The 16,949-nt window shown below is 49.8% G+C and overlaps 1 protein-coding gene across 1 annotated transcript in view; it reads left to right on the forward strand.

The window, feature by feature from the left end:
* The window catches only part of LOC149313404 (uncharacterized), a 218,591-nt gene that overhangs the window by 118,844 nt on the left and 82,798 nt on the right, over nucleotides 1-16,949 (forward strand). The window contains exons 17-21 of the mRNA XM_089519047.1: nucleotides 893-946; nucleotides 1,155-1,221; nucleotides 2,402-2,503; nucleotides 3,510-3,665; nucleotides 5,164-5,256. Of these exons, the coding sequence (XP_089375173.1) occupies nucleotides 893-946; nucleotides 1,155-1,221; nucleotides 2,402-2,503; nucleotides 3,510-3,665; nucleotides 5,164-5,256 (472 nt within the window). The remainder of the gene's footprint in view (nucleotides 1-892; nucleotides 947-1,154; nucleotides 1,222-2,401; nucleotides 2,504-3,509; nucleotides 3,666-5,163; nucleotides 5,257-16,949) is intronic.

Below are 16,949 nucleotides of genomic sequence, written 5' to 3' on the forward strand. Positions count from 1 at the left end.
TTCTGGCCTCTTAAGATGTGTGTGTGTCATTTAAACAACATACTTCCAAAGTGACCCAAAGCAGCTTTATTTTGGCCTGTCTGTATGGACCATATGGAATGTCAGAGATAAAGCCTCCTATCTCTTTTTCCCCCCAACACACCTGAGGAGAGTGAAGGCCATCCACAGCAATGTGAGATAGGACAAGAGGGTTGCTGGAAGGGAGAGGAAATCATGCGAAATTGTGTGGGCCATAAGATTATTAAAAAGAGGACAGCCTTTGCCCAGTCTTACAAAGATATGACACAGAAAAATAAATAGGTGAGGAAAGAAAAGGAAACAAATTTGGATACTTGTTCTTTAAGCTGCATGTTACTTACGTCAACCAACTGGAAAGGAAACAGCTGAGCTTCTACCAGCTCTCTCTTTTTCTGCAAAAGCAAAGACAGCAAGAGGAGAAAGGAGGTAAACTGGAAGACAAACACAGGAGGCAGAAAAGTTGTGACTGGGCAAGTGGCTGCCTACCAGCCATTGCGACTGTCTCTTTCAAGGAAACAAGAGACACAGATGCAGACTAGGAGGCAGACAGGTGGCTGGGGGATCACAAACATTAGGTGAGGCTGCCTTGAAATAGGTGTCATCTGGGAGGTAGACAGGGGTGCAAGAAGAAAGAGCTACATAGAGATGTATGTAGGTCAGTGTGTGTGTAACTGAATGTGTCTATATGGAAGATGTCTACATATGCCCCTCTTTTTGTCAAGCTCTTTGCTCTGTCCTCATATTTTTTTTATTCTGACCTCACCCACCACTGAAATGTGGAATCCACAAGTGCTGACCAAGGTAATGCAGATGTCAACTGGAAAAAACATTCCCTGCCAATGTTTTAAAGTAATTGTTCTCATATGTATTTCAGGGTTTCCCAGGACAGGATGGCATCTCTGGTACTGCTGGTCAAAAAGGAATGAAGGTAGTTCATTAATTGAATTATTTTCTTACATAGTAAATGAACCTGACTGGTGTCCAGAACAGAAGCATTTTCATAGACTGTTCCTGTTAAAGTTCAGTGTTTCTTTGGTCATCCTCCCAAGCATCCTATCCTTTTGAAAGTATAGAACTTTTAAAATATATTGTAGTTATCTTTCAATCACAAGCTTAAAATATTTGAATTTACACAGGGAGAACCAGGAGACCGGGGTATTCAAGGACCACCAAGTTATGCGCTTCGTCCCAGACTCATAAAAGGTAGAGCTTCTATTTCTTTTAGAACGTACTTTAATAAAGATTTGTGGAGTTCTTGTGGAGTTTGCTCTGAGCATTTTTTATTTTTTGACAGAAGGGTAGGGTATAAATGCATAAACCAGGGTTGGCAAAGTGCAGCCTTCCCCAGTATTATTGGACTTAAGCTTTTAGCATTTGTACACTGGCTAGAGCTGATGAAAATTGCAGTCCACCAATGTCCAGGGACCCATTCTTTGCCCACATTTTAATATAAATAAAATTATCATTTTATCAGATAGAGGGCCACAGATTGTGACTCTTTAGTAAAGCTTGTTTAATAAATGGCAGTTCCTAAAAGAACACGAACTTTACTTAAAGAGCAAATTTTATTGCAGCATTGAGGTATGTATGCTGCTTTGGTTTATGAAGAAAATAAGAAACTTAGAATGAGAGCTCACAAAACTTCTTTTTTGGACTACAATTCACAGAAAATCCCAGCCAGCACAGTGTAGCAGTTTGAAGTGACTGCTTACACTTTTCAACAAAATAATTTCTGTGGTATCATTGGACTGGACAAGTCAGGACAACCCTAGGCCTTGAGATTTCAGGGCTAGAATCTGAGACTTGGGAATGACCATGTGTTTTGTCCCAGGAGGCTAGCCCTGGTGATAGTACAAGAGGATACACAATAGGATGATTAAACATGTTGCAGATTATGCCATTCTGACAAATGAAGACAATGCACACACACACACCACAGTCATGACATGGTTAATGGGGTGCAAGATCCTTAGATGGGAATGACCATTTTCTACTGGAGTTTGTTATATAGCGGAAAGGGAAAGCCAAGTCAGACATGCATTCCAGACTTAAAGCTGATCTCAGTAACCCTAGGGAAATACAGTACTGGGTGTGATCCCATGACCAGGAGTAATAAAAGAGAAGGGGGTTCGTGATGGATGGGAGTTTCTTAAAAGCAAGATATTGAAGACACAGTTTCAAACAGTTCCAATGAGGTGTCTAAAGAACCCAGAGTGGATGTCTAAAGAACTTTCAACTGAGCTAAGAAATAAAAGAGCATGTACAAGAAATGAGAAAGAGGGAAATCACTAAACTGGAATTGAAATCACTAAATTGGTGTCAAATTCCACTTGTATCTGTATGACTGAGATTTAATCTGTTCTTTTGGGGATGATGTTTTCAGGTGGAAGAGGTGACTGGGGAGCTAGAGGTGTTCCTGGACCTCAGGGAGACAGGGGTGAGCAAGGGAGTCCTGGCAGACCTGGCCTGCAAGGATCATCTGATGGTAATTTCCTAGTACTTTGTTATTTAGACTTTGATGTAGGCAGAACAAATTCACTTCTTTAGTTCATATTTCTTTTTTTATGTTTTATTAAACTTTCCTTACATTGTAATGTTTGTCATTTTATTTTGAAATCCCAACGAAACATTCACTTCACTTTGTTGGGTTAGATAAACCCTCTGCCATCTTGTATGCTGTGTAAGCATGTTTCCTCAATGAATGCACTCTTCATTATGTTATGTGGATGTGTGTACATTATGTGGATGTGATATTAAAAATTGGTTAAAGCAGGGGTTCCCAAACTTTGGTCTTCCAAGTGTTTTGGACTTCAGTTCTCAGAATCTCTGAACATCAGCCAAGCTGTGTGGGAATTTTGGGAGCTGAAGTTCAAAACATCTACAGAACTAAAATTTGGTCTCCACTTGGTTTGAGGAATTGTTAAAGAGAGATGTCTGTGCCTACCAGTTACAGACTTGGAGTTTTGGATTTTACCACCAGTATGACTGTACTGTTATACATCTTCACCAGCAATTCTATCAGCACTTTATATACAAATGGAGAAGAGATAATGTAGAAGAAATAAAACAAATAACCAATGAACAGAATACTAGAGTAAGGTTTAGAGTTACCTATCTCCAGTCCCTTTAACAGTTCAGCTTTTAACAAACTACTTTACTCCAGCCCTAACTTTTTATTAAGAACCTTAATATTTATATGGCAAATGGCTATCTATCAATGATGCTTCACCTGAAAGTGATCCTTCCCTGTGCTGACAAGAGGTTGGATTCATCATCATCATCATCATCATCATCATCATCATCATCATCATTTATTTATGGTCATAGACCAAACTAAAGGGGTTGGATTACATGGCCCTTGAGGTCCTTTCTAGCTCTATGACTCTGTGGTACTATTCTGATAATCCATGCATCCTGGGGTGTGTAATCAGTATGTTTTTATCTAGAGCATTCTAAAAATCTTGTTACCTAACCAAATCTTCCCATTTCAGATGCCTCCGCGAGAAGAGGTTTGCCTGGAGAAATGGGGCCCAAAGGTTTTATTGGTGATCCAGGTTTCCCAGCTGCTTATCCTGGCCCTCCAGGTTTAGATGGTGCTCCTGGATCCCCTGGATTCCCTGGGGCACCTGGCCCTCCAGGAAGTTCAGGTAAGGAACCAGAAGATTTGTAACTAAATAATATGTTTAGGAAATTATGTGGTTATGCTCCCCAATAAAATTCCATTCGACTTTCTTAATTAATAAATTATTATTAATTATTACAATTTGTTATTAGCCACTTTGAGTTCCTATGTTGGCAGAAAGGTGGGGTATAAGAAAATAGAAGAAGAAGAAGCGATAGCAGTACCAGCAGCCATCTTGAAACTGAAAGACAAATGAGAATTTGAAATTTTCCACTTGGCAGGGCATCCTGAAGCAGAAGACTGATTAAAAATGTTCATTAGCAATAGTCATTTATTTTAAATTTTGCTTCCTTGTGACAATTTACTCATGTCATGTTTATATTGACTATTTGCCCAGGTGTTGTTCAGTAGCTGTTGAGCAAGAATAGTGCAAGTTCTTAGAATTCCATGGCCCACTTCATATATTATGTGATAACAAATATGTTTGCCACTGTGTAAAATATGGCAGAAATCCAGGGTCAGATTTGGTAATTTGTTAACACATGCTACAGGTTTATGAGTATGTATGCACACATGGGTATGCATTAAAAACTTTGTGTGGAAGTTGACCACATATCAATTCTTTACTGCATGTATCCTGAGTCCTACTTTTCTTAAGCCTTTTATGGTTTATTTGAGAACTTGGAAAGAATATTTCAAAACAATGGATAAAATTCACTAAGGCAGCCAATAATGGGCAGCAGCCACTATGAGCAACAGGGATCTGTCCCCCTGTCAATCAGGAACTAGGTGGCTAGCTTTTTCACACACACATATTGCATGAGCACTGAGCCTGCTTCTGGCTGTCCTACTGGAGATAGCTCATAGGAATGGGTGGAAACTTCAGTCAGCTGTTTCCTGAGTGATAGGGGAACAGACTCCTGTTGCTCACAGAGGCTACTGCTTCGTAAGTGAAGTACAGAATGGGCCAGGCTGGGAGACACTATATAGCTATGTAAATAAGAGAGTTACACATTTGTAAATGCACAAATGAATTCTGGCCACTGTCTCACTATAACTGATCAAATTAGTTTTGCTGGTTTTCATAGTGCTTCAAGTTGTTCCTGTGAAAATCAAAACTTGTGATGATCCTAAGTTCTGCTTGATGGAAACTTGCCTCAAAAATTACCTTTTCTTGTCTTGATTTCTGATCTTGAAAGTACTCAAGGTCTATATCTGTTAAATATAACTCATTCAGACTATTAGAATTCTTTATTAGAGATAACCAGAAGGCAACTAATTCAGTGGGTCTACTCTAGCTGGGACTACCAACTTGATTTAATAAGTCAATGCTGTATTTAGAATTTGGGTCTAACCCCCAGTGCTTTCTTGACCAAAGGAAACTTGGCCCAGTAAAGTTGTCCTAGGAACTTTTCATTGTTCATGGTAGTAGAGCTTAAGTAACAGTATAATTAAATTAATCCAAAGTTGCAGGTACACATTGTTCAGTATTCTTTTAATATTCTTATTTTCCAACTCTACAGAGTATTATTTTGGGCAGAAAGGACTCCCCGGACTTCAAGGTCCTGCAGGCAGACAAGGTTACCCAGGGCCACGAGGAGAAAAGGGAGTGAAAGGTAAGAGTTTTAAACACTGTCTCCTATTGGTTGCCATGCAGGGAAGAGATTTAATATGGATCATATTCTGAGATCTCTCACTCTTTCTTCATAATTGAAGCCCTCTCTCAAGTCCAAACTAAGTGAACCTCTGGAAGTGTACAGAACAGAGGAGGGCCTCTGAAGGTTATCTCAACAGATGTACAGGCTAATATAAAATGAGACTACCCTTCAAATATTATCATCCAGATATTGCTGGATCTCAACTCCCATGAGCCCATTGGACACTGACTCCCATTGGACACTGACGGAACTGCTGCAGTCACCTGCAACACTTGTGGGATGTTTGCCTTCTTGCCTACAGATGTGGAGAGCTTCACATGCACCAAGTGCAAGTTGGTAGCACTCTTGGAGGAGAAAGTACAGCAACTGGAGTCCAGAGTAGCTACATTTCAGCATATTAGGGAGCAAGAGGATTTCCTGGACAGAACGGAATGAACGGTCTTGGATGGGGACCACACAGAGGAGGTTGCTAGGGAGGAGGAGGTCAGTTCACATACACAGGTGGCATACAGCTGGAGGAATGTCACACAGAGAACTAGGCCAACAAGGGATTGTTCTGCAAGCTTGCAGCTAGAGAATCAATTTGAAGCTCTTTTCCTTATCAAGGAGGATGAGGAAGAGCAGCATGGACAGACTTCAAGGACAGAGCAGGGGAGCCAGAGATTTCTACCAGAGGGAACAGCCGCTACTAAGTCTTGGAGCAGGTATATGGTCGTAGTGGGGGACTCCTTGCTGAGGGGTACAGAAGCAGTGATTTGTAAGCCGGACAAGATGTCTCAAGAGGTGTGTTGTCTCCCTGGGGCGAAGATCCATTTTTTCTGTGACAGACAGGCTGACAAGACTGGTCAAGCCTACTGATCAATACCCCCCTTCCTTTTGGTCCATGTGGGAACCAATGATACTGCAAGACACAGCCTTCAGAACATCAGAAGGGATTATGAGGCTCTTGGTAGGAAGCTGAAAGAAATGGATGCACAAGTGGTCATCTTGTCTGTTCTGCCAGTTGAAGGGCATGGTCCAGGAAGAGAGAGGAAAATAGTGGATGTGAACAACTGGTTCCGCAAATGGTGCCACCGAGAACGATTTGGATTCTTTGATTATGGGCTGCAGTTCCACAAGGAGGGACTTCTGGCAACGGATGGGTTGAATTACATGCCAGTTGGAAGAAATGTTTTTGCCAACAGTCTCAAGAATTTGATCATGAGGGCTTTAAACTGAGTTCCGTGGGGAAGGGAGACAATATTAAGGAAGGCGAAAGGGCTGGAGAAAATAGTCAAACTGACATAGAGGAAACAAGAAAAAAAGTGCAAAGACCCAACAGTGGGAGGCAAAAAAACATGCACAGGCAGCAAGTGAAGGGGACCTATGGTCTGTGATGTCTCTATACTAATGCACAGAGCATGGGAAATAAGCAAGATGAACTCGAACTCCTACTACAACAATGCCACCATCTTGAAGGGAGAGAGAGGGGCAGGCGAGCTCCAACTGCCTTGCCTGGAAGAAGACTAGCCCTCCCTTCAGCCACCATCTTGAAGGGAGAGAGAGGCAGGCGAGCTCCAACTGCCTTGCTTGGAAGAAGACTAGCCCTCCCTTCAGCCACCATCTTGAAGGGAGAGATAGGGGCAGGCGAGCTCCAACTGCCTTGCTTGGAAGAAGACTAGCCCTCCCTTCAGCCACCATCTTGAAGGGAGAGAGAGGGGCAGACGAGCTCCAACTGCCTTGCCTGGAAGAAGACTAGCCCTCCCTTCAGCCACCATCTTGAAGGGAGAGAGAGGCAGGCGAGCTCCAACTGCCTTGCCTGGAAGAAGACAAGCCCTCCCTTCAGCCACCATCTTGAAGGGAGAGAGAGGGGCAGACAAGCTCCAACTGCCTTGCCTGGAAGAAGACTAGCCCTCCCTTCAGCCACCATCTTGAAGGGAGAGAGAGGCAGGCGAGCTCCAACTGCCTTGCTTGGAAGAAGACTAGCCCTCCCTTCAGCCACCATCTTGAAGGGAGAGAGAGGGGCAGGCGAGCTCCAACTGCCTTGCTTGGAAGAAGACTAGCCCTCCCTTCAGCCACCATCTTGAAGGGAGAGAGAGGGGCAGACGAGCTCCAACTGCCTTGCCTGGAAGAAGACTAGCCGTCCCTTCAGCCACCATCTTGAAGGGAGAGAGAGGCAGGCGAGCTCCAACTGCCTTGCCTGGAAGAAGACAAGCCCTCCCTTCAGCCACCATCTTGAAGGGAGAGAGAGGGGCAGGCGAGCTCCAACTGCCTTGCCTGGAAGAAGACTAGCCCTCCCTTCAGCCACCATCTTGAAGGGGAGAGGGGCAGGCTAGCTCCAACTGCCTTGCCTGGAAGAAGACTAGCCCTCCCTTCAGCCACCATCTTGAAGGGGAGAGGGGCAGGCTAGCTCCAACTGCCTTGCCTGGAAGAAGACTAGCCCTCCCTTCAGCCACCATCTTGAAGGGGAGAGGGGCAGGCGAGCTCCAACTGCCTTGCCTGGAAGAAGACTAGCCCTCCCTTCAGCCACCATCTTGAAGGGGAGAGAGGCAGGCTAGCTCCAACTGCCTTGCCTGGAAGAAGACTAGCCCTCCCTTCAGCCACCATCTTGAAGGGAGAGAGAGGGGCAGGCGAGCTCCAACTGCCTTGCTTGGAAGAAGACTAGCCCTCCCTTCAGCCACCATCTTGAAGGGAGAGAGAGGGGCAGGCGAGCTCCAACTGCCTTGCCTGGAAGAAGACTAGCCCTCCCTTCAGCCACCATCTTGAAGGGGAGAGAGGCAGGCGAGCTCCAACTGCCTTGCCTGGAAGAAGACTAGCCCTCCCTTCAACCACCATCTTGAAGGGGAGAGAGGCAGGCGAGCTCCAACTGCCTTGCCTGGAAGAAGACTAGCCCTCCCTTCAGCCACCATCTTGAAGGGGAGAGGGGCAGGCTAGCTCCAACTGCCTTGCCTGGAAGAAGACTAGCCCTCCCTTCAGCCACCATCTTGAAGGGGAGAGGGGCAGGCTAGCTCCAACTGCCTTGCCTGGAAGAAGACTAGCCCTCCCTTCAGCCACCATCTTGAAGGGGAGAGGGGCAGGCTAGCTCCAACTGCCTTGCCTGGAAGAAGACTAGCCCTTCCTTCAGCCACCATCTTGAAGGGGAGAGGGGCAGGCGAGCTCCAACTGCCTTGCCTGGAAGAAGACTAGCCCTCCCTTCAGCCACCATCTTGAAGGGAGAGAGAGGGGCAGGCGAGCTCCAACTGCCTTGCCTGGAAGAAGACTAGCCATCCCTTCAGACACCATCTTGAAGGGAGAGAGAGGCAGGCTAGCTCCAACTAATAATAATAATAATACGTTTTATTTATAGACCGCTATTCCGCAATGATCATAGCGGTGTACAGTAAAAATTGAATACAATACAAATACAATGTGACAATTAAAGCAGGGAGAAGTCTCGTCCTTCAGACAGTCCCCGATGTTGCTGGGTCTGCCTGATGACTCCCTCTGAGGCCAAGATGACAGTTGAGGAGGGAGGGGCCTCTTCCTTCAGGCAGTCCCTGATGTTGCTGGGTCTGCCTGATGGCTCCCTCTGAGGCCAAGATGACAGTTGAGGAGGGAGGGGCCTCTTCCTTCAGGCAGTCCCTGATGTTGCTGGGTCTGCCTGATGGCTCCCTCTGAGGCCAAGATGACAGTTGAGGAGGGAGGGGCCTCTTCCTTCAGGCAGTCCCTGATGTTGCTGGGTCTGCCTGATGGCTCCCTCTGAGGCCAAGATGACAGTTGAGGAGGGAGGGGCCTCTTCCTTCAGGCAGTCCCTGATGTTGCTGGGTCTGCCTGATGGCTCCCTCTGAGGCCGAGATGACAGTTGAGGAGGGAGGGGCCTCTTCCTTCAGGCAGTCCAAGATGTTGCTGGTCTGCCTGATGGCTCCCTCTGAGGCCAAGATGACAACTGCCTTGCCTGGAAGAAGACAAGCCCTCCCTTCAGCCACCATCTTGAAGGGAGAGAGAGGGGCAGGTGAGCTCCAACTGCCTTGCCTGGAAGAAGACTAGCCCTCCCTTCAGCCACCATCTTGAAGGGAGAGAGAGGCAGGCGAGCTCCAACTGCCTTGCCTGGAAGAAGACAAGCCCTCCCTTCAGCCACCATCTTGAAGGGAGAGAGAGGGGCAGGCGAGCTCCAACTGCCTTGCCTGGAAGAAGACTAGCCCTCCCTTCAGCCACCATCTTGAATGGGAGAGGGGCAGGCTAGCTCCAACTGCCTTGCCTGGAAGAAGACTAGCCCTCCCTTCAGCCACCATCTTGAAGGGAGAGAGAGGGGCAGGCGAGCTCCAACTGCCTTGCTTGGAAGAAGACTAGCCCTCCCTTCAACCACCATCTTGAAGGGGAGAGAGGCAGGCGAGCTCCAACTGCCTTGCCTGGAAGAAGACTAGCCCTCCCTTCAACCACCATCTTGAAGGGAGAGAGAGGGGCAGACGAGCTCCAACTGCCTTGCCTGGAAGAAGACTAGCCCTCCCTTCAGCCACCATCTTGAAGGGGAGAGAGGCAGGCGAGCTCCAACTGCCTTGCCTGGAAGAAGACTAGCCATCCCTTCAGACACCATCTTGAAGGGAGAGAGAGGCAGGCTAGCTCCAACTAATAATAATAATAATAATACGTTTTATTTATAGACCGCTATTCCGCAATGATCATAGCGGTGTACAGTAAAAATTGAATACAATACAAATACAATGTGACAATTAAAGCAGGGAGAAGTCTCGTCCTTCAGACAGTCCCCGATGTTGCTGGGTCTGCCTGATGACTCCCTCTGAGGCCAAGATGACAGTTGAGGAGGGAGGGGCCTCTTCCTTCAGGCAGTCCCTGATGTTGCTGGGTCTGCCTGATGGCTCCCTCTGAGGCCAAGATGACAGTTGAGGAGGGAGGGGCCTCTTCCTTCAGGCAGTCCCTGATGTTGCTGGGTCTGCCTGATGGCTCCCTCTGAGGCCAAGATGACAGTTGAGGAGGGAGGGGCCTCTTCCTTCAGGCAGTCCCTGATGTTGCTGGGTCTGCCTGATGGCTCCCTCTGAGGCCAAGATGACAGTTGAGGAGGGAGGGGCCTCTTCCTTCAGGCAGTCCCTGATGTTGCTGGGTCTGCCTGATGGCTCCCTCTGAGGCCGAGATGACAGTTGAGGAGGGAGGGGCCTCTTCCTTCAGGCAGTCCAAGATGTTGCTGGTCTGCCTGATGGCTCCCTCTGAGGCCAAGATGACAACTGCCTTGCCTGGAAGAAGACAAGCCCTCCCTTCAGCCACCATCTTGAAGGGAGAGAGAGGGGCAGGCGAGCTCCAACTGCCTTGCCTGGAAGAAGACTAGCCATCCCTTCAGACACCATCTTGAAGGGAGAGAGAGGCAGGCTAGCTCCAACTAATAATAATAATAATAATAATACGTTTTATTTATAGACCGCTATTCCGCAATGATCATAGCGGTGTACAGTAAAAATTGAATACAATACAAATACAATGTGACAATTAAAGCAGGGAGAAGTCTCGTCCTTCAGACAGTCCCCGATGTTGCTGGGTCTGCCTGATGACTCCCTCTGAGGCCAAGATGACAGTTGAGGAGGGAGGGGCCTCTTCCTTCAGGCAGTCCCTGATGTTGCTGGGTCTGCCTGATGGCTCCCTCTGAGGCCAAGATGACAGTTGAGGAGGGAGGGGCCTCTTCCTTCAGGCAGTCCCTGATGTTGCTGGGTCTGCCTGATGGCTCCCTCTGAGGCCAAGATGACAGTTGAGGAGGGAGGGGCCTCTTCCTTCAGGCAGTCCCTGATGTTGCTGGGTCTGCCTGATGGCTCCCTCTGAGGCCAAGATGACAGTTGAGGAGGGAGGGGCCTCTTCCTTCAGGCAGTCCCTGATGTTGCTGGGTCTGCCTGATGGCTCCCTCTGAGGCCGAGATGACAGTTGAGGAGGGAGGGGCCTCTTCCTTCAGGCAGTCCAAGATGTTGCTGGTCTGCCTGATGGCTCCCTCTGAGGCCAAGATGACAACTGCCTTGCCTGGAAGAAGACAAGCCCTCCCTTCAGCCACCATCTTGAAGGGAGAGAGAGGGGCAGGCGAGCTCCAACTGCCTTGCCTGGAAGAAGACTAGCCATCCCTTCAGACACCATCTTGAAGGGAGAGAGAGGCAGGCTAGCTCCAACTAATAATAATAATAATAATAATACGTTTTATTTATAGACCGCTATTCCGCAATGATCATAGCGGTGTACAGTAAAAATTGAATACAATACAAATACAATGTGACAATTAAAGCAGGGAGAAGTCTCGTCCTTCAGACAGTCCCCGATGTTGCTGGGTCTGCCTGATGACTCCCTCTGAGGCCAAGATGACAGTTGAGGAGGGAGGGGCCTCTTCCTTCAGGCAGTCCCTGATGTTGCTGGGTCTGCCTGATGGCTCCCTCTGAGGCCAAGATGACAGTTGAGGAGGGAGGGGCCTCTTCCTTCAGGCAGTCCCTGATGTTGCTGGGTCTGCCTGATGGCTCCCTCTGAGGCCAAGATGACAGTTGAGGAGGGAGGGGCCTCTTCCTTCAGGCAGTCCCTGATGTTGCTGGGTCTGCCTGATGGCTCCCTCTGAGGCCAAGATGACAGTTGAGGAGGGAGGGGCCTCTTCCTTCAGGCAGTCCCTGATGTTGCTGGGTCTGCCTGATGGCTCCCTCTGAGGCCGAGATGACAGTTGAGGAGGGAGGGGCCTCTTCCTTCAGGCAGTCCAAGATGTTGCTGGTCTGCCTGATGGCTCCCTCTGAGGCCAAGATGACAACTGCCTTGCCTGGAAGAAGACAAGCCCTCCCTTCAGCCACCATCTTGAAGGGAGAGAGAGGGGCAGGTGAGCTCCAACTGCCTTGCCTGGAAGAAGACTAGCCCTCCCTTCAGCCACCATCTTGAAGGGAGAGAGAGGCAGGCGAGCTCCAACTGCCTTGCCTGGAAGAAGACAAGCCCTCCCTTCAGCCACCATCTTGAAGGGAGAGAGAGGGGCAGGCGAGCTCCAACTGCCTTGCCTGGAAGAAGACTAGCCCTCCCTTCAGCCACCATCTTGAATGGGAGAGGGGCAGGCTAGCTCCAACTGCCTTGCCTGGAAGAAGACTAGCCCTCCCTTCAGCCACCATCTTGAAGGGAGAGAGAGGGGCAGGCGAGCTCCAACTGCCTTGCTTGGAAGAAGACTAGCCCTCCCTTCAACCACCATCTTGAAGGGGAGAGAGGCAGGCGAGCTCCAACTGCCTTGCCTGGAAGAAGACTAGCCCTCCCTTCAACCACCATCTTGAAGGGAGAGAGAGGGGCAGACGAGCTCCAACTGCCTTGCCTGGAAGAAGACTAGCCCTCCCTTCAGCCACCATCTTGAAGGGGAGAGAGGCAGGCGAGCTCCAACTGCCTTGCCTGGAAGAAGACTAGCCATCCCTTCAGACACCATCTTGAAGGGAGAGAGAGGCAGGCTAGCTCCAACTAATAATAATAATAATAATACGTTTTATTTATAGACCGCTATTCCGCAATGATCATAGCGGTGTACAGTAAAAATTGAATACAATACAAATACAATGTGACAATTAAAGCAGGGAGAAGTCTCGTCCTTCAGACAGTCCCCGATGTTGCTGGGTCTGCCTGATGACTCCCTCTGAGGCCAAGATGACAGTTGAGGAGGGAGGGGCCTCTTCCTTCAGGCAGTCCCTGATGTTGCTGGGTCTGCCTGATGGCTCCCTCTGAGGCCAAGATGACAGTTGAGGAGGGAGGGGCCTCTTCCTTCAGGCAGTCCCTGATGTTGCTGGGTCTGCCTGATGGCTCCCTCTGAGGCCAAGATGACAGTTGAGGAGGGAGGGGCCTCTTCCTTCAGGCAGTCCCTGATGTTGCTGGGTCTGCCTGATGGCTCCCTCTGAGGCCAAGATGACAGTTGAGGAGGGAGGGGCCTCTTCCTTCAGGCAGTCCCTGATGTTGCTGGGTCTGCCTGATGGCTCCCTCTGAGGCCGAGATGACAGTTGAGGAGGGAGGGGCCTCTTCCTTCAGGCAGTCCAAGATGTTGCTGGTCTGCCTGATGGCTCCCTCTGAGGCCAAGATGACAACTGCCTTGCCTGGAAGAAGACAAGCCCTCCCTTCAGCCACCATCTTGAAGGGAGAGAGAGGGGCAGGCGAGCTCCAACTGCCTTGCCTGGAAGAAGACTAGCCCTCCCTTCAGCCACCATCTTGAAGGGAGAGAGAGGCAGGCGAGCTCCAACTGCCTTGCCTGGAAGAAGACAAGCCCTCCCTTCAGCCACCATCTTGAAGGGGAGAGAGGCAGGTGAGCTCCAACTGCCTTGCCTGGAAGAAGACTAGCCCTCCCTTCAGCCACCATCTTGAAGGGGAGAGAGGCAGGCGAGCTCCAACTGCCTTGCCTGGAAGAAGACTAGCCCTCCCTTCAACCACCATCTTGAAGGGGAGAGAGGCAGGCGAGCTCCAACTGCCTTGCCTGGAAGAAGACTAGCCCTCCCTTCAGCCACCATCTTGAAGGGGAGAGGGGCAGGCTAGCTCCAACTGCCTTGCCTGGAAGAAGACTAGCCCTCCCTTCAGCCACCATCTTGAAGGGGAGAGGGGCAGGCGAGCTCCAACTGCCTTGCCTGGAAGAAGACTAGCCCTCCCTTCAGCCACCATCTTGAAGGGAGAGAGAGGGGCAGGCGAGCTCCAACTGCCTTGCCTGGAAGAAGACTAGCCATCCCTTCAGACACCATCTTGAAGGGAGAGAGAGGCAGGCTAGCTCCAACTAATAATAATAATAATAATACGTTTTATTTATAGACCGCTATTCCGCAATGATCATAGCGGTGTACAGTAAAAATTGAATACAATACAAATACAATGTGACAATTAAAGCAGGGAGAAGTCTCGTCCTTCAGGCAGTCCCCGATGTTGCTGGGTCTGCCTGATGACTCCCTCTGAGGCCAAGATGACAGTTGAGGAGGGAGGGGCCTCTTCCTTCAGGCAGTCCCTGATGTTGCTGGGTCTGCCTGATGGCTCCCTCTGAGGCCAAGATGACAGTTGAGGAGGGAGGGGCCTCTTCCTTCAGGCAGTCCCTGATGTTGCTGGGTCTGCCTGATGGCTCCCTCTGAGGCCAAGATGACAGTTGAGGAGGGAGGGGCCTCTTCCTTCAGGCAGTCCAAGATGTTGCTGGGTCTGCCTGATGGCTCCCTCTGAGGCCGAGATGACAGTTGAGGAGGGAGGGGCCTCTTCCTTCAGGCAGTCCAAGATGTTGCTGGTCTGCCTGATGGCTCCCTCTGAGGCCAAGATGACAACTGCCTTGCCTGGAAGAAGACAAGCCCTCCCTTCAGCCACCATCTTGAAGGGAGAGAGAGGGGCAGGTGAGCTCCAACTGCCTTGCCTGGAAGAAGACTAGCCCTCCCTTCAGCCACCATCTTGAAGGGGAGAGGGGCAGGCTAGCTCCAACTGCCTTGCCTGGAAGAAGACTAGCCCTCCCTTCAGCCACCATCTTGAAGGGGAGAGGGGCAGGCTAGCTCCAACTGCCTTGCCTGGAAGAAGACTAGCCCTCCCTTCAGCCACCATCTTGAAGGGGAGAGGGGCAGGCTAGCTCCAACTGCCTTGCCTGGAAGAAGACTAGCCCTTCCTTCAGCCACGATCTTGAAGGGGAGAGGGGCAGGCTAGCTCCAACTGCCTTGCCTGGAAGAAGACTAGCCCTCCCTTCAGCCACCATCTTGAAGGGAGAGAGAGGGGCAGGCGAGCTCCAACTGCCTTGCTTGGAAGAAGACTAGCCCTCCCTTCAGCCACCATCTTGAAGGGAGAGAGAGGGGCAGGCGAGCTCCAACTGCCTTGCTTGGAAGAAGACTAGCCCTCCCTTCAGCCACCATCTTGAAGGGGAGAGAGGCAGGCTAGCTCCAACTGCCTTGCCTGGAAGAATACTAGCCCTCCCTTCAGCCACCATCTTGAAGGGGAGAGAGGCAGGCGAGCTCCAACTGCCTTGCCTGGAAGAAGACAAGACCTCCCTTCAGCCACCATCTTGAAGGGGAGAGAGGGGCAGGCGAGCTCCAACTGCCTTGCCTGGAAGAAGACTAGCCCTCCCTTCAACCACCATCTTGAAGGGGAGAGAGGCAGGCGAGCTCCAACTGCCTTGCCTGGAAGAAGACTAGCCCTCCCTTCAGCCACCATCTTGAAGGGGAGAGGGGCAGGCGAGCTCCAACTGCCTTGCTTGGAAGAAGACTAGCCCTCCCTTCAGCCACCATCTTGAAGGGAGAGAGAGGGGCAGGCGAGCTCCAACTGTCTTGCCTGGAAGAAGACTAGCCCTCCCTTCAACCACCATCTTGAAGGGAGAGAGAGGGGCAGACGAGCTCCAACTGCCTTGCCTGGAAGAAGACTAGCCCTCCCTTCAGCCACCATCTTGAAGGGGAGAGAGGCAGGCGAGCTCCAACTGCCTTGCCTGGAAGAAGACAAGACCTCCCTTCAGCCACCATCTTGAAGGGGAGAGAGGGGCAGGCGAGCTCCAACTGCCTTGCCTGGAAGAAGACTAGCCCTCCCTTCAACCACCATCTTGAAGGGGAGAGAGGCAGGCGAGCTCCAACTGCCTTGCCTGGAAGAAGACTAGCCCTCCCTTCAGCCACCATCTTGAAGGGGAGAGGGGCAGGCGAGCTCCAACTGCCTTGCCTGGAAGAAGACTAGCCCTCCCTTCAGCCACCATCTTGAAGGGAGAGAGAGGCAGGCGAGCTCCAACTGCCTTGCTTGGAAGAAGACTAGCCCTCCCTTCAGGCACCATCTTGAAGGGAGAGAGAGGGGCAGGCGAGCTCCAACTGCCTTGCTTGGAAGAAGACTAGCCCTCCCTTCAGCCACCATCTTGAAGGGAGAGAGAGGGGCAGGCGAGCTCCAACTGTCTTGCCTGGAAGAAGACTAGCCCTCCCTTCAGCCACCATCTTGAAGGGGAGAGAGGCAGGCTAGCTCCAACTGCCTTGCCTGGAAGAAGACTAGCCCTCCCTTCAGCCACCATCTTGAAGGGGAGAGAGGTAGGCTAGCTCCAACTGCCTTGCCTGGAAGAAGACTAGCCCTCCCTTCAGCCACCATCTTGAAGGGGAGAGAGGCAGGCTAGCTCCACCAGGCCTGCCTGGAAGAAGCAGAGTCCTCCTTCTAGTCCATCTGCCTTGGTCCAGGCCTCAGAGGGAGAGAAGAATGCTGGACCTGATCCCCTCCCCCCCTTACCATTCCCTTCTCCTTTTGTGTCGTGTCTTTTAGATTGTAAGCCTGTGGGCAGGGAACTGTCTGGTTAAAAAATAATAAATGTAAGCCGCCCTGAGAGCCATTAGGGCTGAAGGGCAGGATATAAATACCTAAATAAAATAAATAAATAAATAAAATATGATATAATATAACAGGCATCACTTAAACCTGGTGGGATGTGTCTCAGAACTGGAATGTAGAAATAGAGGCGTATAACCTTTTTAAGAGAAACAGGCCAAACAGGAAAGGAGGAGGAATATCACTATATTTCAGAGATATTTACACCAGTGAAGAGATCCAGGACATCAATACTGAAAGCCAGATGGAGAGCATCTGGATAAAAATTAAAAGGGAGGGAAACGACAAGGATGTTATGGTGAGAGTCTACTACAGACCCCCAAGTCAAACTGAGGAATTGGATGATGCCTTTCTAGAACAGATGACCACACATTTAGAAAGGAGAAATGTAGTAGTGATGTGTGACTTCAACTATC

Source organism: Sceloporus occidentalis, unplaced genomic scaffold (genome assembly GCF_023333645.1).
Source record: "Sceloporus occidentalis isolate IW3139 unplaced genomic scaffold, rSceOcc1.0.p SCAF_4, whole genome shotgun sequence".
Classification (NCBI taxonomy): Eukaryota; Metazoa; Chordata; class Lepidosauria; order Squamata; family Phrynosomatidae; genus Sceloporus; species Sceloporus occidentalis.